The 20,288-nt window shown below is 49.6% G+C and overlaps 2 protein-coding genes across 9 annotated transcripts in view; one reads left to right on the top strand and one right to left on the bottom strand.

Moving 5' to 3' along the window:
* TAOK3 (TAO kinase 3) overlaps positions 1–15,367 on the top strand; it is a 93,649-nt gene extending 78,282 nt beyond the window's left edge. For all 8 annotated transcript variants that reach the window (XM_068412401.1, XM_068412406.1, XM_068412400.1 and 5 more), the window contains 7 exons: positions 6,653–6,889; positions 7,532–7,660; positions 8,617–8,820; positions 11,796–12,035; positions 12,976–13,188; positions 13,626–13,808; positions 13,919–15,367. In XM_068412401.1, the coding sequence (XP_068268502.1) occupies positions 6,653–6,889; positions 7,532–7,660; positions 8,617–8,820; positions 11,796–12,035; positions 12,976–13,188; positions 13,626–13,808; positions 13,919–14,080 (1,368 nt within the window). In that variant the 3' untranslated portion in view covers positions 14,081–15,367. The remainder of the gene's footprint in view (positions 1–6,652; positions 6,890–7,531; positions 7,661–8,616; positions 8,821–11,795; positions 12,036–12,975; positions 13,189–13,625; positions 13,809–13,918) is intronic.
* Positions 15,368–16,525: 1,158 nt separating this feature from the next.
* PEBP1 (phosphatidylethanolamine binding protein 1) lies at positions 16,526–19,276 on the bottom strand. The gene is made up of 4 exons (XM_068412429.1): positions 19,090–19,276; positions 18,605–18,714; positions 17,897–17,997; positions 16,526–17,439 (listed from the first exon to the last, which is right to left on the bottom strand). The coding sequence occupies exons 1-4, from the start codon at positions 19,222–19,224 to the stop codon at positions 17,222–17,224; spliced, it is 564 nt and encodes a 187-aa protein (XP_068268530.1). The 5' UTR covers positions 19,225–19,276; the 3' UTR covers positions 16,526–17,221.
* Between the last annotated feature and the right edge of the window lie 1,012 nt (positions 19,277–20,288).

Here is a 20,288-nt window from a genome sequence, read left to right as displayed (position 1 = left end):
CTCTGCCTGGTGAATTTTTCTCTTTTGTATGCGTGTGTGTGCATGTACCCACTACGGTGCCAGCACTGTTGCCTGCACTGAGCAAAAAAAAGTAGGATCCAGTTAGGTTGGCTGGAGGGAAGAAATGATGAATGACTTAAGTATCATACTCCAAACATATATACAGTTTGGATAAATAGATATGTGTGTTGAATATATTCATATTCTCTTACTCCCTGTGGAAAGCTGCTGCACCTTCTGTCCTGCCTTCAGCAGCAGAGTCCATAACTCCTGTCTTCCTTCAATATGTCGTCCCTGGGCTACTTGGGTGGCTTGAAGGTATTGCATGGCAAGGCGCCCTTGGGAGCTGATGAAAGATGTTGGTATGAAGGTATGGACTGAGGTCTTCCCAGCCCTCTAAGCTCTGAGGGAGACATTAATGTCCCAAGGTCATTCCTAAATCCCATGGCAGCCTCCTGTGGGGCTGGGACTGTGTCTACCTTAATTCCATAGGCACTTGGATTTGCTAAATCTCTCTGCTTTGGTGAGTAAATGATTATAAAGATAAAATTAATGCTTGGTGGGGAAGATGGTAGGCTTTTTGGAGAACTTTTCCTTTTTTTTCGTGTTCTGTGGAACATGGTCTGATATGGAGCATGTCTGGGCTCATGCTGGGAGGGTTTCGGGTGCACACTTAGGGTGAACAGTACATGCACAGCACAGTATCTTTTGGGGGAGAGGGAAGTCCCACCCGTTAGCTCACTGTTGTCCCCATCAGATGCACACGTATCCCCTTCCCAGTACAGAGGGAAGTTTCCAAAGCACCACCTTGGTACTACAGGAGGTGTTACTGTGTCCTTAGGTTCTGAGGGTGTGTGGTGGGGGAGAAGTTTCCCTGTGTTTACAACAGAAATGTTCTAGTTCATTTCAGTTAATCTTGCGATGGGCTTTTCCTTTAATAATCTTTCATTTCCACCTCTTCATGTTCCAAAATGGAAATCTAGAAGGAAAAATGCAAAGTTGAAACCTATTGCACAGAACACGACGAATGCCAGCGTACGTGCTGGGGTGTGAAGTGCCAGCGTGGCTGTCAGCACACTGTATCACTGTGAGTTCGATCACCGCTCAGTGGCTGGATGATGTCAGTGGGTAGTGCTGGCTGCTGCTGCTCTTCTGGCCATGGGAAAACTCTCATGCCTGCCCCCTTGTCTCCTGCCTAAATATCTGTGGGGAGGGCAAGGTCAGCCATGTAGCTGATATGGGGAGAATGACCTAAACATATCTGAAACTTATAGTGTGAAACCAGAAATTCAGACTTTATTCATCTCTCCGTGTTAATTTAATCTTTCAATGGCATCTTGAAAAAATTAATCCTGTGTGAATGGGAGCTCCAGATCCCACAGTGTTAAAATGTAAGCAAACCAACATGCTTTGATGGTTCCCTACATCACTGCTGCTGACCATCAGCTGGTTTCTCAACAGCTGGGTACCGCTTCCTGGGCACAGGAGGGTTATGCAGTTGAGAGCATCAGGTGGCTGGTATTGCAGAGAATCAGAAAACGGGAGTTCTGACCCCAAATTCAATAATATGGGATGATGTTTGGGTGTAAAAAGTTCTGCTGACCACCACCCCTCAACATGAGAGAAGGGCAGTGAGGAAAAGCACTGAGGCTGGGGGCCCTTTATGGTCCTTCACAGCTGTTCCTGCTCGTGGAGTCCAGTGTCTTGGTCTCTCAAGTCCTTGTTATTCACCCTTAGATCAGGATATTGCAGCTGGAGGAAAGACTGGCATTTCCAAAAGGGTGCTCTGAGCTTGGACGTTGGATCTCTTTGCAAAAACAAGCTCAAGTAGGCTCAGCGAGTGTAGGGGTTACAGACAGGAGAACTACATTACGCAGCTCTACACTCCACATGTCCCAGTGATTTTAAGTGTGATTCTGCTGCCCTGTTGCTCTGTAAAAGCATCACGTGAGTAAGAAGCAAACTAGACAGGCTTTCAGATAGTGACATGGGCTATTCACAAAGAAACAAGCTGTGAATATAACTTCCTAGTCTTTCAGCGATGCTTTGATATTACTCAGATTAAAAAAAAAAATAACAAAAAAAAATGAGCAAATGTGCTTAAGAAAGCTGAAGGAGCTTACCTTTGGTCATCATTCAAGCAACAATTTTAATAGTCACTCTTTCCTGGACCACCTTTCTCTTTGGTCATTGTGTAGACCAACCTTCCTGGCACCCCCCCTTTGTTTTTCTTCTTCATGACACGCTTGTGGCAACAGTGACCATCACTCACTTGGAAAATACACTGCATATTTCTGCTGTTGCAGTGAAAGTATCTGAAATGGAGATCAGGTACCTACTACATTATTTTGCAGACATTCAGTGATCTATAAATTAAAGTTATAACTAGAAATCTAAGCCTTGAAACTCAGGGCACTGTGTTTAAAAAGAAGGGTGGAGGTTCTGCACGTTGGCAAGACTGCACCTGTCAACAATTTCAAGTGAAAGGTGTTTTTTAAAATATGCAGAGATGCATCAATCTGCCTTTCCGGGTGTCTTTCATGCTTGACCCCTTAACTCCCCACCGCCTCATCCATTTCCTCGATAGCTGCTTTTACAGTTTTCAAATGAAATGTTCTAATAGTGAAAATTTCATAGAAAGATCAGCCAGTGTGGACTCTATCGAAGGCCTTGGCATTCTCTTTGAAATCCAAATGCCAGCAAAAGAATTGTGTGATCTCATCCTGGGTCTGCGAAGCCAAATGTCTAGGTACGTGTGAGCAGGCTTCTCTGGATGTGGCCGTTAAACTGACACCAGGGCAGTCTGACTCCAAAACCAGGTACGTTTCCATGATAGCTGTTCTCCTGCACCCTCTTCTGCTGAAGCAATGACATTTTATTCCAAATGGTTGAGTTTCTCCTAATGGACTCATCTGGCTGCCGCCTTTATAGATCTTTGCTCTAAAAATACTGAACTTGTTCTTTCTCATCCCAAAGTTCTTCTCTTGCTGCGAGAGGCTGCCGGCAGTGTCCTGCTCAGTGCTCTGCCTCGTCCAGCAAAGAGGAGCTCAGTGTTTCATTTGGTCATCGAGAGATGAGAATAACTGTCCTTTAGGAGAGTGTTCAGTATCTTGGTTAAATGATGTAGAAAAAGGAACTCCTAAAGAGCTGCTGGTTTGGAGGAGTTGTGAGCCCAGCTTCCTTATGTAAAGCAAAAATCTTGGAGGGGTGAAAGAGAGAGAGTTTGGATTTTATGGCAAGTGAACTGCCTGTGGGAGTAGGTTGGAAAAGGTTCTTCTCGGTTCTGTGTGCGCCAGAGATATAGAGAGGTAAGAAACTGAGAGAATGTCATACCTTGGTAAAAGATGCTCTGTTTTATACAGGTTTTTCAGTCCTGCTGATGACCTGATTGATCATTACATGCTTCAAATATAGAGCTTCAGGAAACTGCAGTTTTCTGCTTTAAAGGATCCTGATATTTTCTGGTTATGTGGAGAACAAATTTGGCAATGACCAAGTCAGTTGTTATCTTTTTTCCCATCATAATCTATGGGATTATGTTTGTGACATAATTCTAAGTGCCTTTGTCTAAGAACACCAGAAAGGTGATTACTGGAACTTCCCCAAATTTTCTTTTTAAAATGTCGCTCAAGGTGTTCGTTCATTAGAGGCTTCATCTGTAAAACCATAATCCTTCATTCATTCATGTGTTGACATGCGTAGTCTGAAGTACTTCTCTGGTACTGAACTGGTCATATTCAGTACCTAATGGTAGTTTTTTCCGATTTTATTCATACTCTGTGATCACCATTTGGAGACCTTGTCTTCGAAGCTGGAGTTCTGAAGAGTGGTGGTCTCGATTAGAGAATATGGTGATAAATTAGGTCTTTAGCATGAGCATGCAGACATCAAATCTACAAAATGTCCACCCAGTCTACCATTCTCCTTCTCTCTTGTCTTCAGGAATAAAATGCTGCTTTTGTTTTCCTCTGACTTTTTAATGTCTCATCTTCTGCTGTGACTGGAAAACTTTATCAGCTAGTGTTATAATTAGTAATTGCATCCTTTTGTTGGGGATAAATATCCCAGACCTAATGTGAAATCTTTCAAAGATGGAATTCTTGTCCTGAGCAAAACTGGAAATGAGGTGCAAAAAAAGTAAGGATAAAAGTGTAATGATTTTTGCTGTAGAGAAAACAAGCGCACGTTCGAAATCTTAGTAGAGATTAGACCAAAGGGGAGACTGGCAAAGCTGCTGGTGGATTCTTAGATCCATTTTTTCTTATACTCTTGCTGTTTGCTTTGTTCTGCCAACTTCTTGGAACGCAGTGTGCCGTGCAGAACGTCCCACTGTTCACAAAAAGGCTGGGCCTCAAAAATAGCACATCCAGGAAGATCTTGTACTGCTGCGTGGTAGTTACTGTGTCTCCTGCCTCTGCAAGTCCCTGACCAAGTCTGTTCTCTGCGAGTCATATGTCATTTAATGTAGTAAATGTCATGTGTGAAATGTTGGGGTTTTGCCTGTCTTACCTGACATCTGTCTCTTGTAATTAACTTGGATGACTTCTCAGAGAAACTTCCATTACCTGGAAGCTTCTGTCAGAGATGTTGTTCTTGCTGAACTTGACTGAAATGTGCAAGTTCCTACAAACGCTCACCAACTTCTGCAAAGCATAGCTGTCATTGTTACACTTAAAAAAGAAAAAAAAGCTTTTTGAACTATAGCACTACATGGGGCTAATACTGTGTGTGTGTTTCTGTAGTCATTTCTCCAACCTCACGTATTCCTGGTATCTGGCTTGGGTCTGTTTCATTACCTGGTCTCAAGCATTTGAAGGCTGCTGTGTTACACCAATTGCTGAGGTGTAAGTATGTATTTAATCTAGTCAGCTTCAAAATAACATCCCAAAATTCCTTGGACAAGGAGGATGTGATTTACGCATCATCACTTACCTCGTAGGTGATGTTTGACTTCACTGATGTGGTGAACCCACCATCATCACTTCCTGGTGATGGAGCCTGACACAGCACTGTAGTCAGACTAGGTCTTTGTTTTCTTTGCAATTAGATGTTTTCGTTTTCTCTCTGGGGTTGTCTTTGGAAGGGATGGGGGGTGGAAAGAGAGGCTGTCCACTTCAGTAGCTTCATCCTTTCATGTCTTGTTTCTATTCTGGGAGTCTGGCTCTAATTTTCTTGGTTGGTAACTATTTACTATAAATTGTTGTTCATCTATTTCAAGGTGAAGGCTGTGCAAGGCTCTTTCTAACCTCCTCTCTACACCCATCCCAAGTGTCGGTAGTCATTTCAGCTGTGACAGGTGGCAGCATGCTGTCTGCCTTGGGTGACACATCAGTTGTGGTGGTAAACTTGCGTGTTGATTTTGGAGCTGTTACTTGATCACTGCTTCCTATCAGTCCTGAAGCACAGGGCTGCCAGCGAGTGGCTTGGTTTGCTGCTTCGTAAAGCAGCTGCTCTTCTTCCGTTGAACTTGAGCCTTCTCAGGCCTGTAGGTGCATCCCATCCTACATCTGAACTTACTTTGAAGATCTCTGGAAAAATAGCCTTTGAATGACAGCAGTACTGCAGTAGGTGCCAGTTCTATCTCTTGACTGCTATGGAGAAATTCATCAGGAAGGCTGGGCTCTTGCAGACTGCAGGAAGGACTGGTGGTTCATGAAGCTTCAATGATCACCTGCAAGGGCTGAGCTCTTTGCTTCATACTTGTTAAGTGTAAAACGGAGAGGTCCCCTTGTGCAGGATCAGGGACTGCAGCTCTACACGTGTACTAAGGGCTCCAGCTTTTGGCTCCCAGGTTGATCATAAAATATCAGCAGATCTTTATATGTGAAGTTCCTGGCACTGTATAAAAAAACAAAAATAAAAATGTCAGTCTTGAACATGTTTTCCTTTTGAAATGGAAGCATTGCCATTTGCATTTTCTTCTGAAAATTTTTGGCGCACCTTATTGGAGTTTTTTCCTCTGTTCACGTGGATGCGCTTAGGCATGGAAATGAATGTGGAACTTGTGAGTTTGTTTCAGCTGAGCGGGGTTTAAAATCTGCTTAGACCACCTGATTAGTCTTGTTAGGAGCACACAGTTCCAGAACGGTGTTCCCTTGTTAGAAAAGTTTCTGTTCCGGTAGGGAATGAGCCCAGTCTGCCATCCTCTTGATTTTTATGAAGAGATTTTGAAGGAGGCTACTCGTTGCAGAAAATAGGTATTGAGGGACTGAACTGGAGCTGTGGTGACTTGAGGAGGAAGGAAAGAGGATGGGTACGGGGGGGTTTCTTAAAATGGATGCCATCTTGTAAGTCCATGTCACCCTCATGATTTTAGCCTTGTGTCTGAAGAAGGTTGTCCAGCAGCCACCTTTGTTTCCAGAATTAACCTGCTGTTTCCTTTATTCGTAACATGACATTTTTCTGCTGTGTCACTGAAAATGAACATAAAATTCTCATTAAAGACGGGGGAAAACCAGGAGGGGGAAATCTTATGGCCTGGTTTGTGATATTAAGTAATAGCACTCTCTGAAACCTGGAACAACATTCCCTGCAAGTTGATTTCTAAGAATACAGGCAAGCAGGGTCTGGTTTACAGGTAAGCAGCTAATACGGAGACAGGTTGCCTGTGAAGGCGGCCATGTAGCACTCCTTCCCCTCTTCCTGACATCAGGTTACAAGACAGATCCATGAGCATGAGCAGGAGAACGAGTTGCGGGAACAGATGTCAGGATATAAGCGGATGCGGCGCCAGCACCAGAAGCAGCTGATCGCCCTGGAAAACAAGTTGAAGGCCGAGATGGACGAGCACCGCCTCAAGCTGCAGAAGGAGGTGGAGACGCATGCCAACAACTCGTCCATTGAGCTGGAGAAGCTGGCCAAGAAGCAAGTGGCTGTGATGGAGAAAGAGGTGAGTAGAGTTATAGGCTCCCTAGGTGTACAAGAAGGTTGGAGGGAGAGGTGCGTACCAGATCTCTAGGAGAAGGCTGTGGAAGTACTGCTCAAAACCCATGTTCTTGAGCGCACTGAACAGTTACTGTCTGGAGCTGCCCTGGCCAGTTTTGTGAAGTAGCTTCACAGCTACAAGTCAACCTTCTGGATGATGGGCGCTCCATTGGCATCGACCAACGCTCTAGCTACTGACAGCTGGCTAAGAGAGATGGACAAACTCTGTGGAGACCTTGGAGAGGGGGCTTCTACCTCATGGCTGAGGCAGTGACAAAGCTTGCTGCTGTTACTCAAGTCAGTTTAAAAATCAACATGTTAGTCCATATGGTAGACCAGTGGGGTTTTATCCTCTGGGGTGGGCTTGGTGGAGAAGGTAAGCAGCATGAGGAAACTCTGAAATGTATGTGGGCATTATGGGGGTTTTGTGCAAGCAGCTTTCGTGTGGCTGAATACTCATAGCTTTGTGTAGCACAGTGATGGGAGAATGACAGACCAAAAGATGCACAACAGAAGACTGATTTGTGATGCATTCAGTACCTGCTCCCTCACCCTTTGGGGTTTTTTCTCTCTTTTTTTCTTTTCCTTTCCTCTCTGTGCCTTGCAGGCAAAGGCAGCTGCAGCAGATGAAAAGAAATTCCAGCAACAGATTTTGGCACAGCAAAAGAAAGACCTGGCGACCTTTTTAGAAAGTCAGAAGAAACAATACAAGCTTTGCAAGGAAAAGATTAAAGAGGCAAGAAACCATCATTTTCAGGGCTGAAGGGGTGTGGAGTGAACATGAACTAGCCTTTCGTTTTGATAAACCTGGGCCAGCCCAGGGGTTTAAGGGATACTGTCATGCTTGGAAGCAGATTTAGATTCTCAGCAAGTAAACTTTCAGGAACTGGGAGCACCTGGCAGCATTTCTAGAATAGTCTCTAAGGGTGCTAGAGGTGCCTTCACAATGTGCTGTAGAGCAGAAACTTTGAAACCAAGGGTGATGAGGGAAGATGGGACTTCCTAGAGAATTCTTCTTCCCCTTTTTCCTCAGCTGTTTTTTTTTTTGCTAAAGCTGTAATTAATCAGAGCAACCATTTAGATATCACTTGACTAAAAGCCCCGTGATCACTTATATGAATAAGAAAAAGAAGTAACTTAGTGTATAGCTTACCTATCCCAAATTGCATTACTGAAGTACAGTGTTCCCACCACATCGCAGAATCATCTGCTGTTAAGAATGTAGAGGTGAGAAAATGAATAGCAGGGAGCCCTCAGGTATCTGATTCGATAGAGAATCGAGCATGAGTCCTGTTGAAATAAAACTTACGCCCAAGCTGGACTCCTTTGTAAAAGAGGTGCAGAGCTGGGAAGGGAGCTGAGGAGTTTGACCCAGTTCTCTTTCCTGGGCAGCCAGAGCTGCCCCTGCAGTGCTGTGTTACTGTCTCTTCATTGCCACACTGGTTAGCCCCTGAGATGTTTGTGTTTAATGGCCGCTTTCTTCTCTTCCTCCTGTTGGGTCATTACACAACTCCAGAGGCAGTAGGGCTGGGCATGGCCAGGTGTTGGTTCTGCTGGTACCTGGTGGCGTAGTCAGGATTTTGGTGTCCTTTTGTGAACTGAATGGCAGAGGAGTAGCCAGTGACTGAAGGTCCTCCAAGTCCTGTGTCACTGTGGTCCTAAGGGAAGTCTTGTGACCCTGTATGCATGCAGGAAATGAATGAGGACCACAGCACACCGAAGAAAGAGAAGCAAGAAAGAATATCCAAACACAAAGAGAACCTGCAGCACACACAGGCTGAAGAGGAGGCCCATCTTCTCAGCCAGCAGAGACTCTACTACGACAAAAACTGCCGTTTCTTCAAGAGAAAAACGATGATCAAGAGGCACGAGATGGAGCAGCAGAACATTCGAGAAGTAAGGCACTCTTCCCTTCCTGTCCCAGGCATTTCTTTAATTGTTTTAGCTTTGTGTCTGTAAACCAGGTTGCTGACTGACATTAGATCTTCATGTTTCCAGTTGCTAAACAGAACTGAGAAAAATGTAGGAAATGGGATTTGGGAAATAGTTTTCCACACAGGTGTGGCTGCTTTTAGTAACTGGGGAGGGGTCGTATAGTTGACTTGCAGACAGAAGCGTTATGTGGGCCACCTACCCTGGGTCAGATGCTTCATCTGAGCTCCTGGGCAATAGGTTTTGGGGGATGCTGCTGCACTTCTTCCACAGCACAGGGCAGTTTGTGCCATGTTGAGTGCCAGGGCCACCTATGGGAGAGCTGTGGGATGGCTGAAAGCATCACGGGAGGAGTTCTGCTCATTGGCTAGAGAAAACTCACACAGTTGAAATATGTGTAATAAACCAGGAATAACCTTAAAAGAACAATGTTAAGGTTGCAGAATGAAATGCTACAAATGTAAGAAATACCAAAATACAGTCCTCTTGTGTGTTTGCGTTTTGGTTGTCCTCAAATAATCAGATGTTGCTTTTCCATTGGGTTCTGCTCCAATTAGTGCGCAGAATGGGCGATAGTTTGTTAATGAGAAGCTATTCAGCATCTTGCTTTTCCTCGTTAGTTATTATCCCCTTGCTGTACAGGCTGCCTGGAGTCAAATACCACTTTGGAGAAAGAATTATTACTTGTAGATTGTTCTATGGTAGTCACTATAGTTTCTGAATTCTTCATGAATGTTATTTTTGGATAAAGACTATCAGATGAGAAGGTATTTTAGTAAAGGCTGAGTGAGTTATCAAAAATTTCTAATAATCAGGTACTCAGTCTGCTACCATCAAATTTTCCAGCGTACTGAACGTTGCCCTGTGTTTTACCTGTTCAGAGCTTTGCTGCCCTTGACTTCAGATCTGCCTGGGGCTGCTCAGCTGCTTTGCAGATCACATCCAGACATCTCCACTTGGACCCCCCGACAATGAGTGACTGTGAAGAAATCAGATTTGGGCACCCTTATCACAGCATATAAGCTCTGTGGCAGGGATGAGGACAGAATTCAGTTACCTACCGTGGTATTTTAGCCAGGAAACACTCCTGAGCTCCTGCATTTAGGCTCTTAAGAGACGTAATTTTCAGAATGACCTAGGTGTTCATTTCCTGAAAATAATATCCCTAGTAACTGGTTCAAATTCACTGGATCAGACAGCTGAAGTAAATAACACTGCAAGAATGTTTTTTCTTGATGTTTTAAGTAACCACAGAGGTTCTGTTTGTAGAAATGGGGAAGTGTTTATGAGAAGCGGAGTGCCTGTGTTCATGCTGTGCGAGCTGAACTCAGGTGTGGAGCGGGCACAGGAGAGGCCGGCTGGGCTGTCCCGAGAGGAAGGCACGAGGGCCACAGCTCCCTGCACGGGCTGACGTGCTGTCAGAGTGTGCTGCCTGCCTTTGTGCAAGTGGGAGATGATTTCAGCACACCAGTAGATCTGATTTTTGATCTGGGCTGTCAAGGTGCAAGTTTTCCTTAAATGTAAATGTGTGCAACATCCTTATGGCCAAGAATGCAGAGACAACACCTGGCCCTTGTTTCCTTCCCCATCCTAGCTTAAACCTGTCTCCGTTGTAACAGCCAAAGGGGCTGAAGTGCCTGTTTGCAGGTGCTGATGGTGAGAATTACAGCAGGATTACAAAGTACAAACGACAACTTGCAATAATGACACTTTTTTGCTTCTACTGCAGAGACTTGTTAGACTGAGCCAGTGCTGGGCCCTCGCTGTGCTGGGTGCTGGGCGCTGGGCGTAGTGCGAGGCAGCCCTCGCTGCGCCTGCCTCAGTCTAGCATGAAGCACAGCAGCGAGTTTGTAAACCTGAGAGCTGAGCCAGAGACGTACCAGCAGACCATCTGTGTCGGTCACCAGCCATCAGCATGGGGTACAGCTGTAATCACTGAGCTGGATTCAGCTCCGTGCTCCACAGGTTATTGCTGATACCTTGAGGCAGAAATATTAGCAGTAATAGGAGAGAGGATCCGGTATCTTCCTCTTCCTTGGCTTGTAAGTTGGTGAAGGTTTTCCTAGACTGCAGGGGACCATGTGCAGGAACTCCAGTGTGCGCATTGCAACATCACAGAATCACAGAATCAACCAGGTTGGAAGAGCCCTCTGGGATCATCGAGTCCAACCACTGCCCTGACACCACCATGTCAACTAGACCATGGCACTAAGTGCCATGTCCAGTCTTTTTTTAAACACCTCCAGAGATGGTGACTCCACCACCTCCCTGGGCAGCCCCTTCCAATGGCTAATGACCCCTTCTGAGAATAAATGCTTCCTAATGTCCAACCTGACCCTCCCCTATATCACGTGAGGTTTGGGCTGTATCCTCATTTACAAAATGTTCTGTGCCAGGGGCCAAAACCCACCTGTCCACACTGGAAGATTAAATTCTTTCTCTTACCTGATGTGGTGTGTTGGAGCTGTTCACCTCTGCTTTGGCCAGTCTAGTGTAAGTGATGTGAGAGAAGCTTCATCTCCCAGTGCCTAGCAGGGGGTCGGGGTAGTTTAAAACAGTCAAATAGGAGCCCCTGATTCTGTCAGTCACCCCAGCCCAGACCCCCCAGCTCTGAGCACCCCAGAGATGTATTTATTAAAAACTCCAGTGATTCCCAGCAGTCACAGAGGGCTCGTGTGTGGTCCCAGTGCCACCTGCTGGGGACTCCCTGGGTGATCCAGGAGCTGCCAGAGGAGCAGGGTACAGGGGGATGGATGGATGGATGCTAGGTGGACACTTTGTTAGCGTGGGGTTGTGTTTCCCTGTGGCACGTGGAAGTCCTTGATGCCATCTAGAGGAGTGACCATGACACCCAACCTCGCAGACTCAACTACTGCATCTCAGGGCAGAGAGAACCGCTCCTCAGCTTTTGTCTTGTGCTCTGCTGTCCTCTCGTGCAGGAGTTAAACAAGAAGCGGACGCAGAAGGAGATGGAGCACGCCATGCTGATCCGGCACGACGAGTCGACGCGTGAACTGGAGTACAGGCAGCTGCACACGCTGCAGAAGCTGCGCATGGACCTGATCCGGCTGCAGCACCAGACTGAGCTGGAGAACCAGCTGGAGTACAACAAGCGGCGGGAGCGGGAGCTGCACAGGAAGCATTTCATGGAGCTCCGGCAGCAACCAAAGAACCTGAAGGTGCTGGAAGCTTCCCTTCCTCCTCTTCCAACCTCTGTCCTGCCAGGCAAGCCGGTCGGTGGGCTTGCTGCCTCCTCCATGCAGCATCCACGCTGCAGAACCAGCGCCGGGCGCTCTCCCTCGCACCCCTTCCCTTTGCGCAGGGCTGCTCTGGTGTAAGGAAGTTCCAGGCTGTTATAGCAACAAATCCCCAAGGATTTTCGGAGCGCTGTGCTCATTGAGGCTGCTGGGTGGAACTAGGCTAGTCCTTAATGAAGTGTTACAGAATTTGCATCTGACGAGCTGTGCTTTCTTCAGGCCCTTGCTGGTGTCAGCCTACAAACCTTCATATGGAAAGGGGCTGGGTGGTTCTTCCTCGCTTTTAAAGTCAACAGCGAGAGAGAACATGGGTGTGCTGAGGACTCTGCTCTGTCCCAGCTCGGCTGGGGGTTCATTAGAAACCTCTGAGCTGCCGTGGGGGATTTCTTTTCCTCCTCTGCATGTCCAAAAAGGCACGTTGCTTTTATTCGCTTTGTCACACCCTCGCTAGGTCTCGGCTCTGCAGTCTCCCTGTAGCACGTGGGCGAGGTGGGGGAGGCAGCTTGGGGAGGCCTTGGTGAGGCTGCAAAATGGGAGGCCTTGGAAAAGCAAACGCCTTTTTGGAGGCAGGCGGCAGGGTGACGGGCTGGGTGACCTGCAGGGAGCAGGGGTAGGAGACGGAGATGCCCTGGGCTGAGGAAGGCTTAGGGGATCCTGCTCCCAGCCCGGGCCCGTGGTCAGTGAAGCAGGGCCTGAGCTGATGCTCGTTAGATCGCTGCGTGTGCGGAGCACACCCTGCTCACCCGGGTGCAGAGCACAGGGGACCTGTGGGTGTCTCTTGCCAACCCGCCCGTGTGGAGGTACTATAACCGCTCCATCCCCAAAGCTCTTCGTGCTCTTCACATCGTTCCTTCCTTGGCAGGCTATGGAAATGCAGATCAAAAAGCAGTTCCAGGACACATGCAAAGTGCAAACTAAGCAGTACAAAGCACTGAAGAATCACCAGCTGGAAGTAACTCCAAAGAGTGAGCACAAGACAATTTTGAAGAGTCTGAAGGACGAGCAGACGAGGAAGCTCGCCATCCTGGCAGAGCAGTACGAGCAGAGCATCAACGAGATGATGGCCTCACAAGCGGTAGGTGCAGCGGCCGGCACCTCCCGTCCCTGGGCAGGGGGTCTCTGACCCTGGAGGGGGGGTACAGTGGGGCCGTCAGTCCCTGCGGCACGCTGCGTTCTGCCTCCCCTGGCCGCTGGATGGGGAGCGATGCCGTTGTGTTCGTAACGGCTTTGTAAAATCATGTGTCAGATGGCACTTTCCCTCTTGTAATTAGCACCCCGCATCCTTCCCCTGCTGCTCCTTGCATGCTGGGGTTTTAGAATTGGATCTTCTCTGAGGCTCCTGCCTCCATGTGGGTGGGGAAGCAGCCGTTTGTGAAGCCCTTCCTGCTTCCCCATTCTGCCACCACCACCAGAGGCTCCCCAGCTTTCAGAGGAAGAGCGGCATGTCGCTGGTGTCGGAGCAAAAAAGTTACTCGTGGAGGTTTGACTGTTGTTTTCCTGATGACCTTACAGCTACGGCTGGATGAGGCCCAAGAAGCAGAATGCCAGGCCCTGAGACTGCAACTCCAGCAGGAGATGGAGCTGCTCAACGCGTACCAGAGCAAAATTAAGATGCAAACAGAAGCACAGCACGAAAGGGAACTCCAGAAGCTGGAGCAACGGGTGTCGCTGCGCAGGGCGCACCTCGAACAAAAGGTACGTCTGGGGGGGCTGCCGGGGGGCACCCGGTCCCACGGGGGGTCAGGGGCTGCTGGCCCCAGGGCAGTCGTGCTGTGCTGAGGGGCTGCTGACTGTGCTTCTTCCAGATCGAAGAGGAGCTGGCCGCCCTGCAGAAGGAGCGCAGCGAGAGGATAAAGTTTCTGTTGGAAAGGCAGGAGCGAGAGATCGAAACGTTTGACGTGGAGAGCTTGCGAATGGGCTTTGGGAATTTGGTCACGTTAGAGTATCCCAAGGAGGACTATAGATGAGAGTAGATTTCTTTTGCCATTTAAAAACAAAAAACAAAAAAAACAGACAAAAAGCAAACAAAAAGAATGATAAAACTTGCAAACCCAACATTCCCCAGTTAAGGGGCGTGCTCTCTCTCTTTCTGTCTCTCTTACTGACATCGTGTCGGACTAGTGCCTGTATATTCTTACTCCATCAGGGGCCCCTTTCCCCCTGTGTCAAGTCCCGGTGCAGGACAGCTCCTGGCCGTCTTTTCCATAGTATGTCACAGTATTGATGTCTCTGTGCGATGATTAAAAAAATGTTTCAGTGAAAACTTTGGAGACAATTTTAATGGAGAAAAAAAACAGAAAAAAAAAAGAAAAAAAAAAAGTGGATGTCTGTTGCTTTTGAGCAATCACTCATTTTAGCACCAATCAATGAAAGGACAAGCAAAAAACTAATAATAATCAAATGATATATAGAAACCCAGGGGGAGAGAGACTAAATCCGCAGCCTTACCTTAACTAGCTGCTGCATAATTTTATTTTATTTTTATTTTTTTGGTATTTATTCATCAGGAATAATTAAATAATAAAAAATTTTATTAAAAATTGAGAAATTTGATACATTTTACAGAAAAGAAAAAAAAAAAACCTTAATCGTGATGTACATATCAGTGGTGACATATTATTACTTTGGGGGGGTGGGGAGGGACGGGGCGAAGAGCTGGTGATTTTTAGAAGAACCGGGCGGGGCTGAGACCTCGCCCCGCGGCATCTTCTTGATTGTATCATAAATCATTTTCTGCTGTCGCAGAGAATGCGAATACACTTAAACGAGCCCACGGGATCCCAGTAGCACAAATTGGGCTTTGTCAAATCGTGTATTTTGTGTATAGAAGGAATTTAAGGAGAGCTTTTACTTATTTTCATATTGTATTTTAACTGTTTCTCTGATCAAAAATTTTTTTACTTCTTTCCCCTCCTTCCCTCCTGCTCCCAGCCACCCACCCACTCCGGTCCAGTACCTGGAGTCCAACACTGTCTGTCAGATCATCCCCAGCCCTTTTTTTAGGGTTTTGGTTTTTTTTTGTTCCTCCCCCAAGTCCACCCCCAACCCCATGATCTTGGTCACAAATATTGCATTATTCACACTTTCAAACTGTGTATTTTCTTACAATAAAAAGATAAAAAAAAAAAGGCTTTACTTCTTTTGCATGCACTTTAAAAAAAAATAAAAAATAATAATAAAAAAAAAAGAACCCCACAAAAAACCCACAAAATAACAAAAACATTTTTCAGGTTCCAAGGATGAGCATGAGTAACTGTCAGAGCTTTTAATTATATTTGTAAATAAAAGTGTTCATCACAACGCCTCGCTGTCTCATTGTGGGAAGAGCGGCTCGGGGCCCGTCCCCGGCGCAGCCCGAAGGTGGGAGCAGGGGGTGACCCCTCGGCTCCCCCAGCACGCTGTGGGTGGGTGCAGGGAGGGGTGCGGTGTCCCCGCAGCCCCCTCCATCCGCCTGGGGCTGTGCCAGCGCTGGAGGAACCTCAGGGCCTGGTTCTCTTGACAGTGGAGGCTTTCATGCTAACGGCTTGTGGTTTATTTTTCATGTCCTGCTTCCAGCCCGAGAAGATGGACCAGCCCTGGGTGAGCACAGGGAAGGTCAGCGGCTCCAGCACGTCTCCCTGCACCTTCTGTGCTTAGTCGTGTGCATCTTGGTCTGGAGGAGTTGGGGCCGTTTTCCTGAAAACCCACCACTCCTCTTTGAATGTTTAAATGTTTTAATGGCTGGGTTGAAAAACTACCTTGGGGCAGCAACCAACCACCTTCCCTGGTTACAGAGACTCTTACAGGCCTTGCTGCAGCACGTCAAGGGTTTTGTACCTGTTTCTCACACCACTTGGGTGCAGATCTTTGAGAAGGGAAGCAGTTTTAAAAAGGGGAAGGCTTCTAGCTCTGTGAAGTAAAATTACATTGGCTTCATGTTTTTTAACCTTTCAAAGCTGTCAGAGCGGACCCAAGGTTCACTTTCTGCTCTGAGCACAGGGAGCCGCCACGACCACGCCTCGCTGAGAGCTGCTGGAGCGTCAGGGGAACAGCGGGGACCCCGCAGCTGGGCTGGGAAGCGGCTGCGGGTCAGTAAAGCTGGTGGTGCTTCTCCTGGGGGCTGAAATCTGCCCTCGGGGTTCAGCTGCAGTGGGGTGGGCAGGGACAGGCTCCTCTGGCAGCTGCCAACCACCCACCTCGACGTGAGCAGATTTAAATTGGTACAAGGGAGGTTGTTGGATAGAAAGACGTGACTGACTGCTCTGAGCTGTGTTCCTCCAGCATCAGCACCTGTTTTGGGCAGCACTGCTGGGAGGGTGGAGCTCCTGTCAGAGGGTCCAGCCCTTCCCAGCAGGAGGAGGAAAGGAACCCGGTGACACCAAGCCGCTCCTGGGAGCGCTCCCCTCGTCCCCCAAGAAGACAAAACCACAGCGTCCACCTTGGTAAGTTTTTAATTGCACTGTGAGCGAACAGCACGTTAACATCAGGGCACAACAGAACTTGAACAAAACAAAGTGGTCTCTCAGCTTTGAGTGGCAACAGAGAACAAAAATAGTGCTATAAACAGCTTCCCGCCTCCTCCTCCCCCCTCTCCCTTCACTAGTTAGTGGCTCACTTCAGTGGAGCGGAGGCACTGGCCAAACACTGGAGGGTAAAAACAAAATTAAAAAACCCAGGAGTTTCCCTTAGACTGCCCTCCCCTCTCCTGGAAAGGGGAGACTACACTGCCAGCACCAACCCCGAAAGTGGTTCTGTACCCACGCCACTGCCACTAACCCCACTTCAGCGCAGCAGAGACGCTCTGAAGTGACACTAATTCGCAAAGGCTTTGCTTTCCCTTAAGCAGGTCAGCCTGGAGGGGGTGGCCCTTTGAAGGACACCTTGTCAGAAGCTCGTCTAGCTCGCGCTCGCCTGTGCCTAGGGGAGCCAGCTGAAGCACAGCACAGGGCTGGACCACGCAGAAGCAGGTTCAGGCCAGGGACAGTGACAGGGTGACAGTTCCAGCGGTCAGGGCGGGAGCAGTGGAGTTCAACTCACTAATCAAACAAAACTACAGCGATGTGCTTTGACCGGCGTGGTCACCGGGGGTGCAGGGGGTGCTGCACAGTGCTGCTTCAGGTCCCCTCACCCTACTTCCCTGACAGCTGCTCATAGAGCTTCGGCACATAGTCATCCCACTCTGCCTGGTAGCATGTGCCAGCCACCGGCACCCCCAGCTCATACTTGCTGCGGAAAGACGCCACCTTGAACTTCCCTCGTTTGTCACCAGAGCGGTTAGAGAGGACGGGCTCGTTGCAGGTCAGCTGCTTGGGCTGCTCGTACACCAGCCACACGTAGCGGTGCAGCCCTGGGGGGAGGAGAGCGGTACAAGCGCCGGTCACCCGCAGCTCCCGGCTTTACGGTTTGTGCTGAAGTGACCCCAGGAGCGCAGGGAAAGACACCTGCGTTCTCCAGGATCAGGAGGCTAAGTATGACGGAGCTAAAGGAGCTTAGAGAAGGTGCACTAGATATGCTTGAACAGCTCACGTCCTGCCTAGGCTAGTGCGCCCTGCTACCGCCTCCCACCTGCAGGCAGAACCACACAGGCCTGGCGCCAGACAGAGGGACGGTGGCCAGACGTGTCCATGCTGGCCGTGGCTACCAGCAGCTGCAGGCAGTCCTGTGCGGGCCGTTTCTGCAGCGCAGCTCACGCCAAGCGGGCAGCCGGTGTTCTGCAGGCGTCCCCCCTTCCCCCGCACGCCACGTTCGATCCACGCGGCACCGCTGTGCTCGGAGCACGGGAACGGCTGCAGCCAGGTACTGACCTGTTCCTTTGGGAGGGCCGGAGCCGACATAATCCGACAGCACAGTCCCGCTCCCCACGTTGTTGCCTTTCATGTTGGTCACGAGGAAGTGATGCCATTCCCTGAAAGGAGAATGCAAAAACCAGACTGCGTCACAGCCCTGGCTAAGACCCTTCGTTACCCCAAGCTGCTGCTTTTCCCTAAGGCTGTTGGTTTGGGGAAAACTGAAGCTAACAGCTGCTGCTCCTGGTTTGCCAAATCCTCCAGCAGGTACTGCCTCTGCCAGGATGCAGAGCCCCTCAAAACCAACTCTGTCACCCTGCCTTGCAGCTCTGGGAAACCCAGAGCCTGGCCCCTAGCAGTGGGTACTCCACATGCTTCCGAGCCTGGTTTGAGAAAGGGGAGCTGGTCCCAGGTTTAAGACTCCACCGCCAGCACACACAGACCCAATTCCAAATGACATACGTACCACATTAGAGCAAGCAGCAGATGCTGTGCTTCTCCAAGCTACAACAGACCTCCAAACGCCCCTGGCAAAAGCAGCTGCTCCTCCCTGTGCTGTCCTTGTCCCAAGGAGAGATGCAAGGACACTGTTTCTATCCCAAGCTACAGACTCACTGCTATCCCTTAGGCAGAGCACACTCCCATCCTCCTTCTAAGCCTCTGCTCAGCCCAAGAGGGACGCTCCCTTTTCCCCAGGCACGACAGGGAGTTGCCCGCCCCCAGTACCTGAACTTTGGGTCCTTCCTACTGGGAGCGTCTGGGTCCGTGAGAACCAGGGTGTAAAGCTTCTGGGGATCACAGCCGTCCCACTCGATGCTGGTGGGGCGATGCTGGACCTGGAGGGATGACAGCGTCAGCACGAGCGGCCAGCCCTGCTGCCTGCCCAGCCAGCAGCACCGCACTGCGCTGCACATGGAGGCCACGTGTGCTCGGCGCAGGGGTAACACCCGAGCAGTCCAAGGCCGGTCGTGCCAGCTCGCACCCAGCCTACGACAGCCGCCGGCATTCCTCCTGCAGCACGGAGCCAGGCCCAACCGCGCCGCCTCCGTGCAAGCCTTGGCAGCGAAGCGGGGCCCCTCTCTCGCCTCCCCGCGCCCGGGGACGCTCCGACGGGGCCGCCCGAGCGAAGGCGCCACAGCCCCGGCCGCCTCCCGCCATTTTGCCGCGCTGCCACGCGACACGCCCCGGGCGCGGGGCCAGGCCCTGCTCACCTGCGTGGGCGTGAGCACCTTGCCCAGCTCGTCTATCTCCACGGAGCCATACTTGACGCGCAGCGGGTGCGCCGGCTTCTGCTCCACCTCGGTGAGGCTCAGCGGCCCGCTCCACAGCCCCAGGTCCACCGGCATGGCCGCTGCTGCGCTCCGCTCCGCGCACTGCGCCCGCACCGCCCCGCACCGCCCCCCGCCTCCCATTGGCGGAGCCGCCGCCACCCTCCGCTCCCATTGGCGGCGACGCGCCACCGGCCTTTCCCCCGCTCCAGCTGTTAGGGCGCCCCCAGCCGGGGGGTGGCGGCGCTGGGGCTGGGGGCCGGGAGGGGTTGCCCCGGGTCTTCGGCGAGGCCGAGCACGGGCAGAGCCATTGCCTAAAGCAGCGCTGCTGCCCTTGCTTAACGGCCTTGGCCCTGCCATTAATTAGGTTATGAATTATGTGCCAGGGCCCAGTGGGGGCAGCCCTGTGGATCGCAGCACTCTGGTCCCTGCACGCCTTAGCCCAGTGTGTGATGGCTGCTGGATAGCTGGCCGTGTTGTGCCTTCCCCAAGCAGTAAGGTGTCGTGGAGGAACCTGAGGATACCTACGTGCTTTACAATCCTTGTTGTGTGGTTATGCAGAGAAGTAATTTATGTATTACTACAAATGACAAACCAGCCTGGAAGTTGCTGTCTGCAGTGGTGGACAATGCAGGACCATTGGGTCCACTTGGCATCAGTCAGCAAAAAACCTGTCATTGAGACAATTTCTCCTAACACATCCGCTGCCAACGTTTAACAGCACGCCGGCTGTGCTTTGTTATGTTCACCCAGCGGAATCTGAGGGTCAGCTTTAAAGAAACTGAAAACATTCGTACCTTTCCCTTTCCTTGTTGCCTGTTTCCTTGGGATCCTTCCAGCTGCGGAGCAGCTCCTCCTTTACCCTTTCCACCTGCTCCCTCCTCCCAGTCCCTCGTCAGTCTGTGCTCTGCTTCTTTCCTCTCCAGCTTTGGTTTAAGCTGCTGCCTGCTCATTTATTTTTGCCCATACCCAAGAACCATACAGTTTGTGGCACGCTTCATAGTTTTGTATCACCATTCTTCCTGCTCCCACTGCTTTTGGCGTGTCTGTCAGTGGTTGAATTACAGAAGACCCTCTGGGCTGAGGGTTTCGCTTACCACCTTCATTTAGTTTTGCCTTCTGCAAACACCATCCTCCTTGCT

Source organism: Nyctibius grandis, chromosome 14 (assembly GCF_013368605.1).
Source record: "Nyctibius grandis isolate bNycGra1 chromosome 14, bNycGra1.pri, whole genome shotgun sequence".
Taxonomy (NCBI): Eukaryota; Metazoa; Chordata; class Aves; order Nyctibiiformes; family Nyctibiidae; genus Nyctibius; species Nyctibius grandis.
This window is presented reverse-complemented; position numbering and strand designations above follow the sequence as displayed.